Below are 20,197 nucleotides of genomic sequence, written 5' to 3' on the forward strand. Positions count from 1 at the left end.
CAGTTATTCTGTTATGAAAGCATTCTGGACACAGCATCTGTCCGCCTCTCTGTTTCCGCATAATGTTATGACCCTGAATCCTCACATGTAATTGGTCATGTAGCATGCCCATAGTTCTGCCCTCCTGTCCTCACGCAGGTAGAGATGAACCAGCAAAAGGAGAGAAAAATAAATAGTGTGGAGCCGGCTCTCACTCGATGGGAATCGACTCTTCTGATCCACTATCAAGAATCGGCTCTTTTGTGCATAACACACCAATACTGCACAGACTCTTGGAAATTCAGCGATCTGAAACTGCTCTTTGCATTTATTAATTTGCCATGTTTTTTTTCAATTTTGTAAAATTTCCTGTCAGTAATAAACATTCCTCCACAACATTTACAACAATTATATTTTCATTTATATACATTCAACCTAAAAGTAACTGTCTTTCCTTCCTAGAAGACCCTTTTTGAGACTTTTTCATAATAATGCTATTTCGAGAAAACAACCCAATGAACCTCTATGTTTATTTATTTATTTATTTATTTAAGTAAGTGATGGTGCTAAATTTATGTTCTTCTATATTCTATATTTTACCTATTGCCTGGTGTTACTGGCCTCGCTGATGATTTTCTTAATCTGCTTCTCTGGAACAACATACTTGTGCACACCTGTTGAATATGTGCTTATCTCATACACATGCTGACAGTAGTGATTACGTTACCTAACCATGTGACCCATTAGCTTTCTGGGTTCACACTGTCTCTCAGGATGCAGTGATGAACTACACGTGCACGTGAAATGTCCACAGTGTACTTAGAAAATGCACATTGCAAAATACAACGTTTGAAGACATACAGCTGCACCGCGTCTTCACTGGGGCCTGCATCACTTCACCTGAACATATGTGACGCTGCAGCATGAAACGTGTTGTTATCAGAGGTAGGGTGTTAATGACACAGCTAAGCCAATTATATGCCAGATTATCTTATTCAATAACATCATTAGCCTTTGTAATCGATTTAATGTTTATACATGGCAAGATTTGTGAGTTGCATCACTGGATATTAACTCCAAAGTTAGTCAGCAATTATATGCTGATAACAACAATTAAGGGAAATGAACATGCTGAGCTGCAGTTCATTGGCCAGTGTAATAATTATAATCTGTCCGGTCACTGTGGGAGTCTGGCTGCTGAGACGACCTTAGAGTTAAACAGACGCTATTGATCCACAAGGGAAACTGCTTGGTCATGGTAGCTATATTGCACATAAAACAAAACAAACAAACAAAAAAAACACTTTTGAGAACCACAATTAAAAAAACAAGTAAAACAAAAGTTAAAATTGAGAAGAATGAAGTGAAATAGTATAAAGCAAAAGATGTAAAAATTAGCTTATGAACAAATGTATAAGAAATAGAAATGGAAGTAAATATAAAAAAATATACATAGAAATATAAACATATATATAAATATGTAAATAATATATAGAATGTCTTTATATTAATAAAATATAATATAATAAGGTGCAATAATGTGCATTAACATGAATAATTCTTTATCCGTTACAGAAAGATTTATTGTACAGCTGTTTTATTTCTGTCATATTTTATTTCTCAGTTATACATCTGTACTTATATATCTAACCACATGTACTGTGTGTTATTTTTGTTTAGTTTTTTTAATACAGGCTCCAGGTACTAAAACACATTTAACTATGTACTGTACTACGTATAACTGTGCATGTTACAAATTAAACCACAAGTTAAATTTCATCTTATTGAGAAGACCTGTCTTTAAAAGTGTCTGTGTGCATATATGTGTGTGTGTGTCCAGTGTGTTAATGTGTCTGTGTGTGTCTATATGTGTGTGTGTGTTAATGTGTCTGTTTATGTGTCTGTGTCTGTGTGTGTGTGTCTCTTCCTACTTCCTACTTCCCGTCACAACAAAGCGACGTCGCTGACGTCACATGTTGACGTCGTGTTGGTTTTGAGCGGAGAAATAATTTATTTAAAAAACTGACGTAAGGGCGCTAAATCTAAAATAAACCGTGAATAAAATGTGAAAATACATAAAGATTTTTGGGTGAAGCAGCCGCACGCATGAAAGGCTCGAAAATATTTGGCCTCAACACAATAAATTCGTTACGTTAGTGACAGCTTAAACAGAAAGTACAAGGAGGGGGGGAAACGTTGAGCTAGCCAGCTAGCATTAGCGCGAGTGTAACTCTTACTTCTTAACCTCTACATTTCAAATACTGCCTATCGCGACTTATCGGATTTCATTAGTCGGTGTATTTTTACGATGCCGTGTCAAACGCGCACTTTTAAAGTCAGCGAGGTAGTGGGAGCACTGCAATGCTAATGCTAGCCGGCTAGGCTAAGTAGCGCCACATTGCTATTAACGGGAGGCTGCCATCTCACTTAGCTCCTGCTAGCCGGCTATATTGCTTGTTTCCTTTTTCTTTTTTTTTATATTTATTTGTGACTCGTGTATTTGACTGTGGTTGGCGTTACATTGTAGGGACATGGCGCCCCGCATACAGCTGGACAAAGCGGCTTGGCGTTGGGTCGAAACGGTGAAACCAGAAGACATCAGACAGGAGCATATCGAGCTGGCATATCGCATCAACCTCCCGGCCTGCAAGAGAGGAGCCTGCAGGTACGGTATTAACTTGTTTTTTTTTTTAAATGCACAGTCCCTCTAAGTTATCGCTAATCACAACCAGCGTAGCAGAAGTAAATTTGGGGGGTGTCCATCAGAGGCTCATGTCTTGTTTCTGCAGCCACACTGTGGAAAACATTGATCTGTATGTTGTGTCTGTAAACCCCAAACTGCACGAAAGCGTTTATTATGGAGTGTGCCTAGTTTGTAGCATGCAGAACAGTATTAACTATTTTTTATGCACAGTGCTTCTAAGTTATCGTTAAGAACAATCGGCACAGCAGAAGTGAATTTGGGGGGATCGGGGGTCATCTCCTTTCATGGATGCTGTGTTGTGCCTTTTCTCCTATACGCCTTCAAGTGAGCAAAGTGACTGTATGTGCACACATACTTATATCAGTACAGCTGATTTAGATTCATACTTGTTGTGAAAGAAAGGTCACTAAGATCCGCTCCTTGGCAGTGTCCCTCACAGACTCGTGTTGTAATTGCTCCTCAGGGAAACATAAAGTTTTTTTTCTGACCTTGATCTCTTGTTTCTGCAGCCGCACTGTAGAAATATTAATCTGTATGTTGTGTTGTAACCTCCAAACTGCATGAAAGAGGTTATTTTGGAGTGTGCTTAGTTTGCAGCGTTATCTTTTTTTTTATGCAAAGTGCCTCCAAGTTATCACTAAAGGAAGAAGCAGAAGTAAATATAGGGGCTCGGAGGTCAGCTCCTCTATTGGAACCTGATCAGAATCAAAGTCTGTGTTGTTTCCGTGCTCTTCTATACACATTCATGCTGCTCTATGTAGTATTTATGAAAGATGAAGGGTTCTGATCTCTTGTTGCTGCAGCCACACTGTGAAAACATTGATCTGTAAGTTGTGCTTTAACCCCAAACTGCACAAAAAAGAGCTTATTTTGGAGTGTGCCTAGTTTGCAGCATTAAAAAAGTCTCATTCTGATTTAGTTTTGCGAGCAATTAATTCAAAGCATGAAATGTATCACTAAGGCCAATGATTATGATTTTCCTTTCCAGGAGGAACTGCAAAGGAAATCCCAACTGTCTTGTGGGTATAGGCGAACAAGCGTGGCTCGGGGAGATCGATGAAAATGCTTTCCACAATATCGACGACCCAAATTCAGAGCGTCGAGACAAGGTATTTATTTAATCAGCCGCTTTGTTTGTAACCAGGCTGCCTATAGAAGCCGTCATAAGTCCAGGGATGGTGGAGTATCCTAGATGCAGCTCATCCTGTCTGTGTCTTCTCTCCACCTCTAGAACACATTTGTTGGCCTGACCAACCTCGGTGCGACGTGTTACGTCAACACATTCCTGCAAGTGTGGTTCCACAACCTGGAGCTGCGCCGGAGCCTCTATCAATGCAACAATTCCCGAGCACATGACCACAACATTGAGTCTGGTATAACCGAAAACTGAATATTCGGGGGCAATTGTTTCCTGGTTAAGTCGTCTCTTTTTAGCCATGTTGTGTCAGATATTCTCATTTTGTTGTGCGCACACCTTCCACCTAAAACCAGTAACATTCAGGCTTTCACTGGTGCTTGGAAAATATCAAGATAAATTTTTCTGGCAAAAGTCAAATCCAGAATTCATCAAATTCTTTACTTGTTTGTCTAATTAGGAACAAAGCAACATTTTGTCCAATTTCAACAAGGACCATACAAACTCGTGTCTCAAATAGACCAACGCACGACTTTGGCCTGGATAGACACCCAAAGAAATCTATTCATGTCAGATTTTTACATTTTTTATTAAACCACTTCACAAACAAAGGAATAAGGGCAACAATTGCTTCGCTGTTGGAAGCAGTAATAGTGACCCGTGGCCTTGTTGCCAATTTCATATGCTGCTCAGATAAACTGGACAATTTGAGTTTGATTTGGCAAAAAAAAAAAAGTCCCCTCTGGTGTTGTCAATAATTAACCCATTCACAAACCGTCCTCTCAAATATACATCTCTGTCTTTTTCAGATTACGAGCCCGAGTCCATCTGCGAACATCTGCAGTACCTGTTCGCTCTCCTGCAGAACAGCAACAGAAAGTACATTGACCCTTCAGGTCTGGTCAAAGCACTTGGCCTGGACACGGGGCAGCAACAGGTAAATCCAGACATTAATCAGTGGAAATCATCATAACTTAACCTTAGAAACACAGAGTTGGCTTCACAGTTTGAAAGTTTGAACAGTTATTTCACTTGGGTTTTGCTCACTATGAGATTTGAACATCAAAGATCCAGAGTTTGTTTCAGGATGACACAGAAGAAACAGAAACTTTGAATGTCAGCTTGTTTATTAGGTTTTTAATACGGCAGAACTCGGTTTCTCTGCAGAACACTGAAGTCGTATATTTTATTTCTAGGATGCCCAGGAGTTCTCGAAGCTTTTTCTGACTTTGCTGGAGGATACTCTGTCCAAGCAGAAGAACCCCAACCTGCAGAACGTCATCCAGCACCAGTTCTGTGGACAGTTCTCTTACGTTACTGTGTAAGGCCACTCAGCACTCACACCCGAATCTTTTTTGGTCTTTAATTGAGAAAAGATTTGTATTTTGTTAACTCCAGGAGGATGTTTTAGGGCATTCTGTCACCGCTGTCCATATACAATTAGAAGAAATAGTGTTGAATTACAACTTATTTGAATGACTAACATGTAATGTCTTGGGTTATCGTAACACCACCAGTCTCATAGATTTGTCTAGCACCAGCTAGCTTTGCTATCATTTATGAATATATTAATGAATTCCCCTATTTATAATTCCTCATTAAAGTTTTATCCTTGTGCAGTTTTGTAGGTTACTGTTACTTTATCTTTTTATTGTGAAAAATACCGACTCATGCTTCTCTACTATGAGATTCTTTCTGTGACAACAATATTCACCAGTATCTGTTGCAGATGCACAAAATGTCTTTTTATGCAATATATTTATATTGCAATTATATTTAGAAATAGACTGATATGGATTTTTTAGGGACGATACCAATTTCTTCTTCTCATGCATAAACAAAATAAACGGGTAAAAAGAGGTAGAGTGCAAGCATTTTGCATTTTCCAGCTGCATGCACTCTGCTAGTGGGAGTGGGACAGTGACAGTGTGTGGGCTGCAGGTACGGGCAGTATCAGGATGCTGATACCTGATGATACCTTTTTGCTGACAGTAAAAAAAACACAAGCTGCTGTAACAAAAGTCATTTCCCCTTGGAGCAACATGCACACCTATGGCTGATTTAGAAACACTCATTAAACAGACTTGCACATCTTTAGAAGTGTCATTGCACTTGTTGGAAAATTGTTACACTGGCAAAATAACTTTGCGCCAGGCGTGAAGTCAGCACAAATGTGTCTTCTTATATTTTTGTGTTTGGCTTTTTTTACACCAGGTGCAACCAATGCGGCCGCTCGTCTGCGCTGCCGTCCCGATTCTACGAGCTGGAGCTGAACATCCAGGGCCACAAGAACCTCACAGAGTGCGTCACGGAGTTCCTGAAGGTAACGTTTATTCTCTACCAAGGCTGAAATCCTAACTGTGAACGGTGTGTGTGCGATGTTGAGTTTTTTTTTAATTTGTGTGAGAAATAAAAAACACGTCGCAAAATTGTTTGTGACTATAGAGAAGAACCAAACTACTAATCAGGAATTACCACGGTGTATTAAATAAACGTAGGTAAATAATTGGCATGAACATTAAATCGTTGCTTGCAGGAGGAGAAGCTGGACGGGGAGAACCGCTACTTCTGTGAGAGCTGTCAGAGTAAACAGAACGCCACTCGAAGAATCAGATTGCACAGCCTCCCTCCGACCCTCAACCTGCAGCTCATGCGCTTTGTCTTCGACAGGTCAGACATTCCTCCACACTGACAAATATTCCACCTCCACAAATACAGGATCCCTACACAAACATGGAAAAGTACTGAGTTTTATACATTTCCAGGTCTGGAAAAATATGGAAAAATATTCGTATTTCCAAGACTGACTCATTCAAGTTATAACTATAATTTATAATATAGTCTTGACCTCACTGGCATTCTGAAACATCAGATAGGTATTCAGATAATTTAGTTACTTGTTAAAAAGTCAGTCAAATACACATACAGTCAAAGACCAGCTATAGTCTTGTAGAAATGATTTGGTTAAAAGAAACCGCATATATATTCAGAATAATGAAAACAAACAGTTAATTCCATAATTTATTTACATGATGCACAACTATTTACTCAAGTGCCATTTATTTTATTTTATTTTATTTTTTACAGAAAAGTGTGGAAATTAGGGTCTGGAAAAAGTATGGACATTTCAGATGTGTCGCAACCCTGCAAATAATTAATAAACTTAATATTAAAAGTAATTAATAATAAAAATTATAATTAATAAAAGTCTACATATTTACTTGACAGTTAAAAGTTGCTCTTTTTGATTAAAGAACAGAGTCTTTACTGAACTGTGTTGTTTCCTCCAGACAAACCGGCCACAAGAAGAAGCTCAACACTTTTATCAGTTTCCCAGAACAGCTCGACATGGGACCTTTTCTGGAAGGAAAACACGGTATTAACAGTATGAATCACTTATCAACCACACGAGCGAGTGACCTTGTTTTTGTTTACGACATCCTGACCTAACGTTTGTGTGCGCTTGGACTGATTGTTTCCTCCAGACCAGAAGTGCGTCTATGAACTGAGTGCGGTGCTGATCCATCGAGGAATCAGCGCCTACTCCGGCCACTACATCGCCCACGTGAAGGACGCTCGCACCGGAGACTGGTACAAGTTCAACGACGAGGAAATTGAGAAGATGGAAGGAAAGAAGCTGCATCTTGGTACTGAGGAGGACATTGGTGAGTGATGTTAAACTATTAGACACTGTCTTAATAAAAGCCCATAATTATGATGCTATCCCACCTACTAAAAACTGTTTATACACTATATGAACGTCTGCACATCAACTAAAATCATGCATTTTGTATCAGTCTGTCTTTAATTTACTGTAATAACATGGATATGGAGATATTTAAAGACAAATAGCAGCAGCATGGGCAGTTCATCTACAAGAATACTCACGAGACGTGGCTTTATATGGACAAATATATATAATATTAAGTAAAGCTTCACAGAATAAAACGTATGTATAGCAAACACTTCGCCAGCTAGTGTCTATAAAGTTAAGTTAGTTCACGTTACGTCTGGAGACGATTTCTCTGGAGGTTTTTAGGAGCAATAGGAAAACTAACACAAGCACCACGTTGTCTGAAACCTGCAAACATATTTCCAATTCGTAATAATAAAAGTTAATTAGACCCTATTAACAGTGTAACATTGTAAAAACATAGGAGGAAAGAAGGTGAATATGTAACAGTTATATAAATAACAGCAGCATAGATTATAATTAGACATTTATTCCCTGTTACCATGTAACAACATGAACATTAAAACGTCATTAAAAATAACAGCTGTCAAGTTTAGTAACTTAATAGACAAAGAAATCACATATTTGGATTATTGGTTAATTCTCTCATGCGTCAGAACAAGGTCTAATATCCTTTTTTTTACCCTCTTTATCCCATTACCCCTCTACCTTTCTCCTGGAGCTGATTTAGAATAACGTGCTTTGGTATTAAAAATGCATTTTTAACCAGTTTAACTTATTTTGATCTTCTATCACCTGGAGTCTCATATTGAAAATGTGCAGTGATACCGATGGTGCTTTGGTGAAAAATAAATAATTAAATTCAACAGCCTGTTAAGTAGTAAAGCTCTTTGTTCTCACGTTTGCCGCTTGGTTCTTTTTTTGTTTTCCGTAGCTGAGACGGTGAAATCTCAGTCGCGAAAGCCGAAGTGCAGCAAAGGTTTCCACTGCTCCAGAAACGCCTACATGCTGGTGTATAAGATCCAAGAAGACGAGAGTTCAGATCCCTCCAGGACCATTGTTGAGGTGCCATGTGAGTGACAATCATTCATTTTTATGATTAAAAACAAAGATTTATTTATTTATACCTCATATAATAATGGTGTTTCTCTTCCTGTCTTTCCTTCCAGCCTTTCTCCAGAGGCTGGTTGACCAAGACAATCATAAATTTGAGGAGTGGTGTAGTGAGATGGCCAGCATGAGAAAACAGAGCGTGGATAAGGGCAAGGCCAAGCATGAAGAGGTGAAGGAGCTCTACGAGCTTTTACCCGCAAGAGACGGTCGGTAAAAAGATTCCTTATCACCCATAGTCTACTTATATTAACAGAGAGTTTGCATTTTTATTGTGACTTTCACTTTAGAATATGATTAAATTGCAGACAGTGTAAATAAATGGTCAGTCAAAGAGTTGTGTCTTACAACGGCTCCCAAATGCAGATATGATGTTGCTGATATTTAATTGTTTTCATTTAAACAAACTGTGGTTCTGTCTTTTTATTTTTTGATGTGCTTGTGTGTCCTTTTCCCACCACACAGGCGAAGACTACGAGTTTATCCCCCTGGAGTGGCTGAAGAAATGGCTGGACGACTCCACCGCCACGAAAGAAATCGACAACTCCCTCTTCCTGTGCTCCCATGGCAAACTGCACCCGGATAAGGTGGCGGAGTCCAAGAGGGTTTCCCTGCAAGCGGCAGGACTCCTGTACGAGCGCTACGGTGGAGGGCCGAGACTTAACGGTTAGTCGGACCTCTGCTTCCTTCACTTCCACTCACTCATCCGTCACAATGATCTGTTTAGTTCTTAAAAGAAACACAGACCAGTGGAATTATGTTTGCATGAAAGGGACTGTGTATTTAAACCTGGTTTCATTCTGTGAGGGTGATTTGATACTTGCATATTCATCCAACCCATTAAAAAAGTCAAGCTGCTCGACCTCTGCCACCGTTATTAATATGAGGATTTTTATAATATTTACATGTTCAGTCGTGGGTCATGTTTGCACTATTAGTCAAAGACTTCAGTTAATCATTTGCTGATGAATTATGAACCTCATTAGTTGAGATCACAGACTGTATAAATATAAATCAGCTCCTCTAAAGTGAAGTTAAAGTGAGTAGAGCTCCCCCTGGTGGCTGTCTGCAGTATAGCTCATAAGCTCCGCCCCCTTCCATGTTAGTGGATGAGACTTGGGCCAAACCAAAACACTAAAATACACGTCAAATAAATATGGTTTCTGTAATTTTAAGTGGTTAATATAATTTTAAGTATGTTCAAGTGTCAGCTTTTTGGATAAATTTCATTTTAGTTCATTATTTTACACCATAGAAACAGGATCCTTATGACGACCAGTTGCAAAGCAGCCACTCCTTAAATCAAATCAAACTTTATTTATTCGTATAGCACCTTCATACAGACAAAAAGTAAAAAAATATAATACAAAAAAAAATGAAACAAATGTAAAACAAACCTGCAGATGGAGGAGTCCATGCCACAACTATAGGAGTTATAAAAAAAAAATAATATTAAGTACAGTGTATAATCCAACATGGAGGTCGAGTGTAGTATTAATTAAAGGAAAACATGAGTGAGTCTGAAGATTCAGGAGACTTTATTGTCATTATAAGAACATAATTTTTCTCTGCATAATTTTGCAGAGACTCAGCCTAAAAGGTCACACACATAAATACGTGGACGTTTAAATAACACGTATGAAATAGAAAAAACACCCTTAAGTAAAAAAAAAAAAGAAAGTAAAAATTATATACAAGAAAATGTAAACATTGTGGTCGGGTCAGTTTGGCCAATGAGAGGAACTGGGGCTGTGTTGTCCATGTTTACATACAGTCCATGGTTTAGTTGCCTTGAAGTGAAAGCACTTCCCCTAATATCACATTGTTCTTTTTTTGTGTTTGTTGTTATTTAGGCTCCTCTCTATGTAGAGAGTGTGTCGGCCAGCGATGCAGAGTGTTGCGCCTAAAGAACCAGCTAAATGAAGACTACAAGGAAGTTACTAACCTTGTCAAACGCACATTCAGGTAAACGACCTGAAGATTGATGGATTGTGATGCTGTGAATTCGTTTGATATTTTAACTATTTGTGTATGTGTGTGTGTATGTATTGTTTTTAGTGGTGAGGGTTACTGGGTGGGCAAAGCGTCTCTGCGTAGCTGGAGGCAGCTGGCGCTGGAACAGCTGGAGGAGGACGAACACGAAACCAAACACAGCAACGGCCAGACCAACGGACAGGGACCACACACCAACAACAACAAAGGTAACACGACCGGTTTTCACTTTCTTTCTCTTACTGGTAAATCATGACGACTGTGTAGATAATTCATTTTATTTCTAAGGCAAAATATTGTGAAGACATTTGCTGCTTTTCACTCTCTGATTGTAGATTGGAAACAATCCCATTAAGCACCGATTGAAGTGACTTTAATCATGTTAATTTGTGCTCATGATCTCGTGATCCACATATTTTTGGACACCTTTAGTCATTTCAGCTGTCCACCAAAACATTTAAGCATAACGGTAACAAAAATATATGTTAGTAAACGCGTAAAAACACCTTATTAATCTAATTTCAACATTCATGGACGCATACGCACGGACAGTGTTGCACTCACGCCTAAAGTGGGAGAGTAATTGATTCGCCTCCTGCCCCGCTTTAATAAGTGTAGTCTGTTGTCCCTTTTACGTTGGTGTTAGATTCAACAGCTTGCATTGAGTTGTGAACATGAACATATTTGGTAAATTGTGTGATTGTAGAATTCTGCTCAGAGCTGTCGGAGGGAACCGAAGACGAGATGAAGACATTCAATGAAGACATTGTCTGCAGTCACGGTATTTCAGCGTCTGGAGTAACATTTGCAAAAAACCTTCATCAATGACACTGTACAAGTTGTCGTCAATGCAATTATAATTTGTGCGTTCCTTCTCTAGGGGGTCTGAGTATTCTGGAGACCGAACGGAAACTGGTGTCCTCTGAAGTTTGGACCAAGCTGAGGGAATACTTCCCCAAAGCTCCTGAATTTACCCAAAACAAAGAACCCTGTCAGCAGTGCCTGGTGAATGGACTCACATACCATTTTAGGGCTGCAACACAACTGTTTACACACTAGATTAAATTATTTTGAAAATTATAAAAGTGGAATTGTGCACAGTGTAGATTTTTCTTGGTACAAATGGTTTTAGTGACATGAGATGGACTAGTTTGTAGTAGCAGCTTAATAAAGTTTGCCCTGTTTCATGTTTGTTTGTCCTCAGTGTCAAACTAACCAAACTAATAGTTATTGTTGAGTAATGAATGAGAGCTTTAAGCAGTAATGGGTTACAGAAGTAGGAAGATGTGCCATTTATTTTGTTGTGAATTTAAAGCTTTTCTTTCTTGCGTGTTCAGACATTAGAGCAGGAGGAAAAGGACAACGAGGCCGTCAGTAAGATGATGGCGCTCGACCAGAAGAACCAGCTGCTCAACCTCTTCCATGAGAAGAACCGGCCAACGCTCACAAAGTGGCCTCAGGTAAACGCAGAAGAGATGCACCGACCTGTCGATCCTGTAACATTTCTACGTCGTTAATGTTACTGAAACTGAACATTAATCGTGAGGGTTCTTACTTTAACTTACAGGAGAGATCTACTGTAGCTTTTATTTCATTCGTCACATTCCCAGTGGGTCAGAAGAAAATATGCTAGATACAGTTTTTGGTAGCGATGCCTTCACATTGTTTAACATGAGAAGAACTTGTGGCTACGATCTATTGGATTATTTCTTTGGGATGGCTACTCCAGTACCTTTATTCCTCCTGATGTCATCTATTTTCTGAAGAGCACCATCCACTCATATAACCTGATGATGCTGTTCTTCAACTCGCAAACTTTCACTTTTTTCCTCCAGGCGTAAAAGTGGTATTTTTGGTAAAAGGTCTTGTATTTTTATATAGTGTTTTCGTCACCTTACCGTGTACATTAGAGACCGATATGGATTTTTTTCTGGCCGATACTGATTGCTGATACAAGCTACCAGTTTTCTGAGCTGATATTTGGAGCCAAAATTTCTTTTTCTCCCTCTATCATATGTGATGACAAAAATGACCAATATGATTTTTTTCCGGGCCGATACCGATTGGATGATGGCCAATACAGATGGCCGATACACATTTATTGAACTTAAAGAATATGTAACGCTTTTGGTGGAGGGGTAATGTATGGGCTGCATGGGTGCACAGGGTCTCCGGTAAAATGCGTAAGATATTTATACCGTAGATATTTATTATTTGTTTCCTCTAGAGCCTCAGTTTGGTTGATGCATGGAAGAGGAGACACGTTGTCCATATTTATACAGTCTATGGTTTAAACAACTGTTCAAAAACACATCTTGTCATGTATAAGATTGTTCTCCGAACTGACTGATTGGCCCAAACTATGCTTTAATATAAAATGTTTCAATGATTCCACATAACAACAAATTTCTATGTTTCTGGCTCGTCCCCCAGGACACAGATGTACTTTACATAGTCCCTCTGTTTTTCGTGGAGGAGTGGAGAAAGTTCATCAGGTACGTTTGTTACAGTAAAAAAATGTGTATTAGTTTGATTGCAGGTAAAAACCTTTAATTTGAGGTCAAATAATTCTGTTTTTGTCCCGTGTATGTGACAGGAGGCCAACAAAATCCTCTCCGGTGTCGAACGTGGGCAACACTCTGCTGCTCTGTCCACATGGAGGCTTCATGTTCACCTACGACTCACTGATCAGTGGAGATGCACAACAGTGAGTTCTGCTTCTTTTCAACGTGCAGTTATGTCCGTCTGCTTGTGGTGTTGAATGCAAGACTATGTAGGTAGTTCATGAAGTCATTTAACTGCTTAAAGAATGCAGCATTTAGTTTACACCCATTTGAACTTGATCACTGGAACAGTGTGGAATTGTTACTAGAAATTCAAAAACCCTGAAAATACCACACTCGCCAGGTGTCGTAATTGCTTCAAAATCTCACAGGTTTTAACATTTGTGCAGCAGTTTGTTCACATCAGTTGAGTTTCCATGTTGCATGTTCTCCCTGTGTCTGCGTGGGTTTTCTCCGTTTTCTTCCAACCATCTAAAGACATGTTTGTTGGGTTCATTGGTAGGAATGGGTACCGATATAGCAACCAACAAACGGTAATAAACAGATCGTAAAGCAACACAGATTTCGGTGCCACTGAATTTCTAATTAGCTCTGTTACTGGCCGACGCTACATGTGACATGACATCGGTTTTTCACCTGCTTGGACTCCACTCGAGTACCTGCAATAAGTGGAAAGGAAAGTGCAAGGGAGGTAACACCTGGAATTTAATTGAACATTTGGCGATGCACTTTTAAAAGCGGAGACATGTAGCGTCTTTGATAGCCTGGAAAACCCAACGGCACTGCTTAAATTATGATAATTATGATGCTTTGTTGTAAATTATATTGGTTAATTTATTTCTTAATTGTATTTATAGTATTTACATTAATATTCTGTCAACAAAATGCCTTAAAAACTAAAAAGGCACCGTTTTTGGTTTGTTTGGCACCGGTATTGGATAAAACCATAACAATTCCCATCTTTATTCATTGGTCCATGGTGTACCTCGCCTCTCAGTCAATGACAGCCGTCCCCATTGATGAATGAATGAATGAATGAATGAATGAATGAATGAATGTATTCTTATTGGAAAAAAATATTATTTTTAATGGCTGAATGTTGCAGGGAGCCAAAACATGACCCTAAACTGCTTCCTTTTACACAGATCCAAAGTATTCGACAAATCAAACTCAGTGCAGTAACAACTGTACTATGGTCAAGTCAAAGATGTGCAGCTGTTACTAATATCTGGGCAGATTTAATATTTATTGAATGAGTCTTGTGGACACTGCTGGGATCTCATGTTGTGCCGTTTGTCTTGCACAGTATAGCTCTGCTCTGGCCCAATGAATGGGACGTTATCAGCAGACTCTTCATTGTGGACCAGGCCATCTCCATCCACTGCTTCGTACAGACCACACAAAGTGGCTCCACCCCCCAGTACACCACTCAACCCGGTAGGAGTGTGACCGAAGGATGGTTTCTCTTGTTTTTTATTGATATATACCATAAATTACACTTGGGTTCGTATATGTTTCTCATTTTATCCAAAACATATTCAAGTTATATAATGAATGTAGCACTAACAGCTTCAGTTTTGGGTGTTTACATGCAACTTTAAAGAAGGTCTAGAGGTAGGTTTTAAAACTAAGGCTCAGAAAGACGAGAAAGACCCACAAACAAACACAGTCTGAAGCAGTAAAGACCTAAACGCCTGTTCTTTGGTGATGTCATTGACAGCCATTAGCTGCGAAGAATTAAAAGTGGACTTAGGATAAGACTGTACATAAAACTGGTGGTTTTCAATAATATAGTCGGTGTGGGGGCCTTCCACGCTTGGGGCTCCTCCTGTTTGCCGATGGGGGGCGCCGTCCCTTAGGTCCCTTATGTCCCTTCGGCCTGGGTGGTTGGACGTTCTGCACCTAAGTGTGGGACCCGCCTCTCTGCTCGGGTCGGGGCGACCTTTGGAGCGGCGCCCCTCATGGTTGCTTCTTTGGTAGGAAAAGTGCTGTATATAAGTAATAGTTTGATTGGTTGACTGATTATATATTTAATTAAACACATTCTTGCACCAAATGTTTATCCACCTAAAGCAGTTTTTTTTGTCCGTTTGCTCAGATCTTTGTTGGGAGTGCAGAGAGAGCTTCCTCTTCCAGCAGCAGAGGGATCTCAGAGAGTACACCCAAGCCACCGTTTACATCCGCAAAGTCGTCGAAGACCAGCGGGTACGCAGAGAAAAACTAAATAGAACAACAGATTGTAGGTAAATGAAGAATAATTAACATGTTGTTCTTTGCATAGATGATCAAGGAGGCGGCTCCAGAGATGAACGCCAGCAGCTCTGAGGCAGAGGAAGAACGGGAAGAGCACCCAAAGGTGGACGGAGAGAAAGATCCAGACTTCAATCAGGTAACTGCTCCAGTATTAAACCATCTAACAGACTTTAACTCATCTCAGGGTTCATTTAGAGTCAAATACAGATGCTCTGCTGCTCTCTACAGTATTAATACAGTATGACACTCATTGACAACAACACATTGTTTTCTTCATTTGTTTTTGTAGCTGTGTCACTACAGCTGTACAAAAACTGAGCACTGTCCCATAGACGATACCAGCAGTAGATAGATAGATCCAGCCTCCTGGATCAGTTTGTTGATCCCACTGACGTCTTTTTGCTGGTTCTACTCCCCCAACAAACCACAGCAAAGAACAGGGCACCCGCTACAACAGACTGGTTTAAAGACTCCAGTGATTCACTGCACATACTGAGCTCCCTCAGAAAGTAGAGTCTACTCAGGTCCTTCTTATCCACAGCATCACTGTTGTCCCTCCAGTCCAGCCTGTTGTTATTGTCAGGTACTTGTAGTGGTCCACTACTTCCACCTCCAGGCCCTGGATGGTGATTGAAGGAGCTCAGCTGTTCCCTTCCTCTTTTGGTCTTGTCCACATTAAGCAGCAGGTGTGATTCCTTCCAGTCCTTCATCCTCGTCCTCCCGTCCAGTATTTATATACCTTACAACTGTAGAGTCATCAGAAAACTTCTATAAGTGACTCTGAGCGTATAAGGTGAACAGGAACGGAGTCGACCTAAACAGAAGTAGCAGTACAGTCAGAAAGTCTTTATATCCGATCATTCTTGTTTGCACTTTTGTGGTGTTTAACTGTAAAATAAATAAATAAATAAAGCCATCATCCGCAGCTAATGATCACGTGCTTTCCTTCAGTCCCAGGATGGTGCGAAGCGACTAAAGTTGAGTGACAACAGTGCGGCATCGGGAGCTGCTGCTGCTGCTGCTGCTGCACCTGCTGCACCTCCTCCTCCTCCTCCTCCTCCTCCTCCTTCGACCAATGTGACCAAGCTGGGTGGAATCCGGAGAAGCACCCGGCACAGAAAACTCCGGGGAGAGAAAGCACTCATTGTTTCAGCCAATCAGACGCTAAAGGAGCTGAAAATACAAGTGAGGGATTCATGGTTTGCTCAGCGCAGAGCTGCAGGTCAGGAAAGTGGGGGGGAAAGTTCACCACCAGGACACTAACTTTGCTGCGTCTGACTTTGCAGATTATGCACGCCTTCTCCGTGGCTCCATTCGACCAGAACCTCTCCATCGATGGGAAAAGTCTGACAGACGACTCGGCCACGCTGGGCAGTCTGGGTGTCATTCCAGAGAGCATCATCTGTCTAAAGGTAACACGACTTTAAATTCTTCGTGGCGCATGTTTTACACAGAAATACTAAAGCTGGGTTATGGTTAGGGGATAGCTAGGGATGTGTTTTTAGCCAGAAACCTAATATGGCCTGATGCTGCGTGGGCAGGACTTGTTAGAGTGGTTGTCATGGCAACACATCAGCAAACTTCCAGGCGTTGAGTTGGCGCAGAGCGCAAGAGCTGTGATTGGATTCTTTTGGATCAATAACGAATCAGTAAAGTTCACTGAGGAGGTTTGGAAATACAGATGTTTGTAAGACTTCACTGAGAAGTTCCAGTCGCCATTGATGAAAGACATTAACCCACTAACTGGTAAGAAATGACACAGCGCCATCTAGTGTTTGGGTGGAGTTCCTACAGAGCGAGACAGACTGAGGAGGTACGACTCATAATAACGTGGACATTTACAGCTTGGAGATAAAAAAAATGTTAGATGAAATGAAGAAACAGAGACAATTATGGTTTAATTTATTTTGACATATTTATTCATATTTAAACATATTTAAACTACTATCAATCAATCAATCAATCTATGTCTGTAACGTCAATAGCAGCGCGACCAGCTACCGTAGTAACTGTCGTCTGCGTGCAACATTTTTTTTGTCATTCATAAAAAGATAAAATTGGGGACATTTTCGGGGACAGGTCATACAAAACAGGACTGTCCCCCAAAATTGGGGACGTTTGGTCACTCTAAAAAAAAAAAAACGTAAACACACCAACACGCCACCTTTTTTTTCTTATTCTGCCGCTTCATTTTTCTGACCTTTCCATCTTCACCACATCTCACAGTGACACCGTTGCAATTTTATTTATATAGCGTCAATAACAATACAAGTTCTCTGAAGACACTTCCACCAAGACACCACCAGAGCAGACTGAAAGTGATTTAACAGGAAGAAACCTTTAGTATAAGCTCATATGGAAGGACCTATCTACCTAAGACCAGCCGGGTAGAAACATAGATCCATTTGATCCAAACCTCGTATTTCTTTGTTTCTTTACAGGCTGATGAACCAATAGCAGATTATTCTGCGATGGATGATGCCTACCAGGGTAAGTCATTCTCACCTTTTTACTACAGCGTGACACACAGACTTTGATTTTAAAACAAACAAACAAAACAGAAAAAGGCCTTTCTTATATGGAATGATCTACTTCTTCCACAGTGAGAATGCCTGAAGAAGGTTTCAAAGGTGAGCATCCTTTTTTTTCTGGCATTTGTTGTCATTTATTTATTTTCTACATCTGGTAATTAGAAGCTCTTTATGATAACTAATAATTTTAGATATCTTCTTTTGCCCTTTTTATTTTTCTTTACATTCTTTATTCTGAATTCAGTCTAATTTTAGGTTTTTCCTATTTTTTACGCTTTTATTTTTACGCTTATTTAAGTGTCAAATTCCTTGTATGTACATTCATACTTGGCCAATAAAGCTGATTCTGATCCAGATAACCACTAACTAACTACTACTGTGATAAGTAACTACCTGAACTATCGGCATGATCAGAGAAGGTTCAGAGCTGTAGGAAACTGATCGACACTCCACTTTTAGCATTTTATTGTTAAAACATAGTTTTGTGAACTGTATTATGGAAAGTGTCGTTAATCTACTCTAATTTAATCTGCTCTTTTCTGTCTCTTTTCAGGCACGGGGCTTCTTGGGCATTGAGGAAAACTGTCCTGTAGTTATGCTTGAATTGGATGGATGACAGATAAAAAGAAAAAAAAAGTTCTATTTGTCAAGTGTCCATATATAAATAAGTGCTTTATTTTATTTTTTGAGTAGCCTTTCTTTGATAAAACTGTGACTATGTTCCAAAGCGGCTGTTTTTCTCTACATAAGGTTAGCTGGCTTTGATATTTAAAGTTTCTAATTGTTCTGAAGGACTCTGTGGTTCTGCTTCAGCCTGACTAATAGAAACAAGGTGAAGTAGCTAAAAAGGATTTGTTGTACTCTGACGCTAGACTTCGAGAAAGCAACTTTGTTTTTAAATTATGGCAGAAGATGAATTCAAGGCGACGTTCTTTCATTATGTGGAAGGTCGTGTTCTCAACTCGAAAGAGCTTTCAGGTTCGTTAAAAGAGGAATGCACGAGTAAGTGTTAAGTATTACAAGTATAACTGCTCTTAAATGTTTGAACATTTATTACCTCTACAGCAAATCTATATCCATATACTCCTTGTGGCATTTAGAGATCCATAACTACAAAGTATGTATTGAGGCGGATTTCTGCAGGTTTCAGCAGTGCACAACTCGTACGTTGGAAGTGAGAAACGGAAAGCAAGCAGTAATATATCCTGTTCTTTTCACTGTTATTTCTAATGGACAATAAAGTTATTTTCAAAGCACTCTCCTCACATGCTTAAATTTGGTAATGTTTACTTGTTAAGTAACTCGGTGGCCTGAGAATTATTTCATTCCCATGAAACCTTATGACGCACCTACATACCAATATGTTCTAGTTTCACTTTATCTCCATAGTTTATTCAGACAGTGGAATAGAAACTGAAAAAAGAAACACAGCTACACTGAAATATCAAGATATCTGGGTCCTTGAAGTCCACATATATTTAGTATATTTAGAAAATGTAGTTTTACGCCTCGGTAAAGACATTACAGTCACCTCTAGTTAGACCTCTCGTTCTTTGTCCTTTAGTGGTTTTTCTCTGGATGAATTCATGGGGGGACAAGGGCATTTAAAACTCTGAAGATGAGACAGACATCCATAAAGATTTTATAGCGATCTAGATCAAGAATATTATACTTTTTAGGACATTAAAATAATGAAAGTGAAGGGGTTTCCTGTCTAAGATTTTATCAAGTATACTTGAGTATAAGTATAGACCATGTACTTGTAGTGTACTTGAAAGTATACTAACTTAATACTTCTGACAAAATTGGAACATTTTTATGTTTAAAAAAAGTTTCTTTACACACGATAATTATCATATTTTTTGATAATATCACCCTTTGTATGATCAATAATTCCAAAAAATCCCATAATGTACAGTAATTTGACCCCTTTAATAGATGACTATTAGTAAACACAAACAGCGATTATTTAGAGGTAAAACTGAATTACAAGTTATAATATGTGGTGTATGTTTTTGTCAATGGATTTTCAGTTAAAAAAAAGGATATGAAAAAACAAAATGAGCAGTTCTTTGATTTTCATTTTTAAATTCAAAAATTTCTAGGCATTTTTTCTTTATCAGGATCGAGAATGGAAAAACGGAACTTAAAAAAAACAGTATTTTCATTTTGTTTCTAAAGTTAAAATAAAATCGCCCGGTTTTTCACATTTTTTCAACCGGAAGTTGTTGTTTT

General features: G+C 39.3%; 1 protein-coding gene across 2 annotated transcripts; it reads left to right on the forward strand.

Annotated features, from left to right (window-relative positions):
- Positions 1–1,926: 1,926 nt before the first annotated feature.
- Positions 1,927–19,218, forward strand: usp48 (ubiquitin specific peptidase 48). Of its 2 annotated transcripts, XM_047583879.1 has the most exons (28): positions 1,927–2,006; positions 2,507–2,644; positions 3,672–3,792; positions 3,915–4,056; positions 4,628–4,755; positions 5,015–5,139; positions 6,033–6,141; positions 6,355–6,488; positions 7,109–7,194; positions 7,304–7,483; positions 8,447–8,584; positions 8,682–8,831; positions 9,088–9,288; positions 10,476–10,587; positions 10,681–10,823; positions 11,321–11,395; positions 11,495–11,619; positions 11,952–12,074; positions 13,048–13,109; positions 13,211–13,321; positions 14,485–14,615; positions 15,277–15,383; positions 15,460–15,567; positions 16,383–16,616; positions 16,718–16,843; positions 17,873–17,921; positions 18,035–18,061; positions 18,516–19,218. In XM_047583879.1, the coding sequence occupies exons 2-28, from the start codon at positions 2,511–2,513 to the stop codon at positions 18,536–18,538; spliced, it is 3,204 nt and encodes a 1,067-aa protein (XP_047439835.1). In that variant the 5' UTR covers positions 1,927–2,006; positions 2,507–2,510; the 3' UTR covers positions 18,539–19,218. The 2 variants fall into 2 exon arrangements, with proteins under 2 accessions (XP_047439835.1, XP_047439834.1); XM_047583878.1 differs by lacking the exon at positions 1,927–2,006 and having other exon boundaries at positions 2,014–2,644.
- The last annotated feature ends 979 nt before the right edge of the window (positions 19,219–20,197 follow it).

This window comes from Mugil cephalus, chromosome 4, assembly GCF_022458985.1.
Source record: "Mugil cephalus isolate CIBA_MC_2020 chromosome 4, CIBA_Mcephalus_1.1, whole genome shotgun sequence".
Classification (NCBI taxonomy): Eukaryota; Metazoa; Chordata; class Actinopteri; order Mugiliformes; family Mugilidae; genus Mugil; species Mugil cephalus.